Source organism: Solanum verrucosum, unplaced genomic scaffold (assembly GCF_900185275.1).
Source record: "Solanum verrucosum unplaced genomic scaffold, falcon-dt-bn FXZP01000262.1, whole genome shotgun sequence".
Classification (NCBI taxonomy): Eukaryota; Viridiplantae; Streptophyta; class Magnoliopsida; order Solanales; family Solanaceae; genus Solanum; species Solanum verrucosum.
The window spans coordinates 2,001,309-2,004,661 of NW_026020366.1; the positions used below are offsets into that span (position 1 = coordinate 2,001,309).

Here is a 3,353-nt window from a genome sequence, read left to right on the forward strand (position 1 = left end):
GGCGCCCTTATCAGGAATGTAATATGTACTATTAAATTCCATAGGCAGCTGCACTGGTCTCTCTTGTATTAGTTAGGCCTGCACGCAAGTGTTGCATTTGCATTACACCTCCATCACGAATCCTCATTAGTTTGGATGTTTATCTGCACATGAGTCATTGCAAGAAGTTAGTTAGGCCATTATTTGGTGTAATGTATATTTATAATCGCCATACCAAACAGTTAATTGCTAAGAAATACCTCCTCAGTTTGCACTATTCTTGGGCCGACGTTCTGGAAGATTTTCGTGTAAACAATATTTTTTTATGTATGTAGGGTCATATGTGTCCTCGTCCGCATTGACAATTGTCAATCCTTCTCTTGTTGTTACATGTGATACTGCTACATACAATTGACCATGTGTGAATACTTGTTTTGGCAGATACAACCCAACTCTTTGAAGAGTCTGCCCTTGGATCTTGTTGATGGTCATAGCATAACAGGGTGCTAAAGGAAGTTGGCGCCTGTTGAGCTTGAACGGCCAATTTGAATCGTTTGGTGACATGATAATTCTTGGTATTGTGACTCTTGAACCGATGTTCTTTCCAGAGATTATGTTTGCAGTAATAAACCAAATACCCATATGTGTTATTATTAATCTTGTACCATTGCATAGGCCTTCAATTTGATTTAGATTTCTAAGCAGCATAACCGGACTTCCTACTTTCAAGTGAATGTCATGGTTTGGGATACCTGGGAATCGTAAGTTGTTTAGGAATTCTGTTGGGTACAATATATCCTCCTTATTAGTATTCACGCTTGCTTTGCACACATTGTCTGAGCTATAGTAAGTTCTTCCTTCCTCAGGTATCAGCTTCAGAATTTTCTCATTCAATTCATGGACCATTTCGTTTTTTTGTGTGACTATGGCTCTTTCTTTCAAGTAGGATAGGTCGTTATAGTTCTGTAGCAGGGACGGATATACTGCCTCTACAATGGATTCTATTTGATTGTGCGATGTTAGAATGTATACATCAGCGGGCACATGAATGAGGTCCTTCTTATTATCTGCATAAACTGATCCATCTCCAATTTGCAAAAGCCATTTATCAAAACTTGTTATTTTTCGTGCTTCAGAACCCCTGACTTTTCCACAGCTAATTCTCATATTTTCCGTCAATTTATAAATTGAGAAGTAGGGCCACAACTGTGAGTAGTTCAGCGCTGCATCCACAATATCACCTCTTGTTCCCTTTGGAATAGCCGGTAGTATTTGGCGAAAATCACCACCACATACGAAAGTTATGCCCCCAAAAGGTTTCATGGCACTATTTTCATACCTATCTTGGAGAATATCCCTTAAGGTTCTGTCTAATGCCTCAAAGCACAATTTGTTTGCCATTGGTGCCTCATCCCATATTATCAAAGCGGTCTTTTTAAGTAATTCTGCTAATTGACTGCCTTGTTTGATTTCACATGTTGACTCTGGTGTGATGTCTAGAGGAATATGAAAGCGTGAATGAGCAGTCCTACCATTTGGTAATAATAAAGCTGCTATACTCGAAGTAGCGATGGGGAGAACGATTTTTTATTGTGATCTGATCTTCAAAATAATTGTATTCCACAGAAATGTCTTACCCGTATCACCATGGCCGTGTATAAAAAATAATTTCCCTTCTTCGTTATGAACTGATGTTATTATTGCCTCATATGCCGCACGTTGGCAAGTATTTAACATAGCGAGTGATTGATCATGGAGTATTTGGAGCTTGTCTTTGTCGTAGTCTAGCTCTTCATTGATTAGGCGATTCCCTACATTTCGCATTAATGCTGAATCTGGAAGGGGCATTCCTTTTATATCTTTGAAACTTCTCCCCATCTTTAGAAGGATGCTTTCAATCTCAAATAGTGTGTACGCTTCAATCTGCTTTGTGTTTAGCTGTAAACCATTGAATTGTAATCTCTTTCGCTGGATATGCATGATATCTTCAGATAATATTGCATGGTTATTCTCCCATAGCTTACGTGTATCTGACACCTGACAATTCATAAATATAGTAACAAAGAGATGTCGCAACTCGTTTCCAGAAGCCCACTGGGCCGCCTCAGACAAGCAGTCGTTCCACTCTTTGTCATCATCTAATAACCCCAAAGCGTAGCAGGCCTCTCTATATGTCTTATAATCTACTCCATTGATTCTTCTGATGCTTTCGAAGGAAGTACACCCTTTGACAAAATTTAGTAGCATACGCATGTAAAAACGTTCTCCACTTCCTGGATGTGCAAAGTAAATTCTGCCAACTGCGTGTTCTTTCTTCCTTCTGGTCCACTGTTTGTCTCTTCCATTCCAAACCCAACGCGTTGGAAAATCAGAATATGTCAGCTCTCTTGCATCAGGGTATTCTTTGTTTGCCTCAAACCATTCTGTAAATTTTGTTTTTTCTAAATCGGGTCTGCTTAGTACGCTTTCAGCTGTCCTTGATTCTTCAAATATTATTGTGTTTTGCCCTTGTAAATGAAATGGTAAGCGCTCAACAGCTGGTTGCCTGTGATGTATATCAAATGAATAGATCCTCCAGCAAGCTTCTGTGGCCGATATGTATCTGCAATCTAGGTATTTTTTTATCTCATCATTTTCTATTGGTGTCCCTGTTGATTCTATTATTGTTGTGGCTCTATCAGATCCTTTATGAACATAATTGAAGAGGTACTTCACCGACCTCGCATAATTGCATACTTCAACATTTATATGTGCATCAAACTGGACAAGCAAGTCCCTGTTATATGGGACAACATATCGGTTGTCTAAGCTGGCACCATTTTTCATGACTTCAATACCTGTGTTCCGTCTCATATAAATAGGGAATCCATCTGAATCAAAATTTGTTCAGTCATTGTATTTCTTTGGAAAATATTTTGTGCACTTGCCTTGTTTCATACATAGGCAACTGGGATTTTGTTCTCCGCACGGTTCGTGCATCATGAAGTTCTTCACGGCATTATACCCATCTGGATTTTCTGTGTAATCTGGTATTTCAGCGGATATTACTCTGTCGATATGATCTGTTGTTGGGTTTTTTTGTGTTTCATAAAGGAAAAGCAGGATATGAGCATGTGGCAAGCTTCTTTTCTGGAACGCAATTGTATATATACCTGTAAACAAATTAGTATGTGGACGGGATTAGCATGTTGGTTAGGTGAATTGGTTGCTAGATATTTTGTATTCATAAAGAAGTGATGTAATTCTTAGTAATTAAGCTTTGTAGGAGTTATGGTTAGGTCTTGTGCGCACATGTTTAAGATTATGTGATAATCTTCCATGTTTTTGGTTGCACATATATATGTACCTATATTGTAATTTAAAAGCATTGAGAT

The 3,353-nt window shown here is 38.5% G+C and overlaps 1 protein-coding gene across 1 annotated transcript; it reads right to left on the reverse strand.

Moving 5' to 3' along the window:
- Positions 1 to 243: 243 nt before the first annotated feature.
- LOC125837862 (uncharacterized) lies at positions 244 to 2,832 on the reverse strand. Its single transcript, XM_049516930.1, has 2 exons — positions 1,617 to 2,832; positions 244 to 1,475 (listed from the first exon to the last, which is right to left on the reverse strand). Exons 1-2 carry the CDS (start codon positions 2,830 to 2,832, stop codon positions 244 to 246), a joined length of 2,448 nt encoding a protein of 815 aa, XP_049372887.1.
- Positions 2,833 to 3,353: the final 521 nt, after the last annotated feature.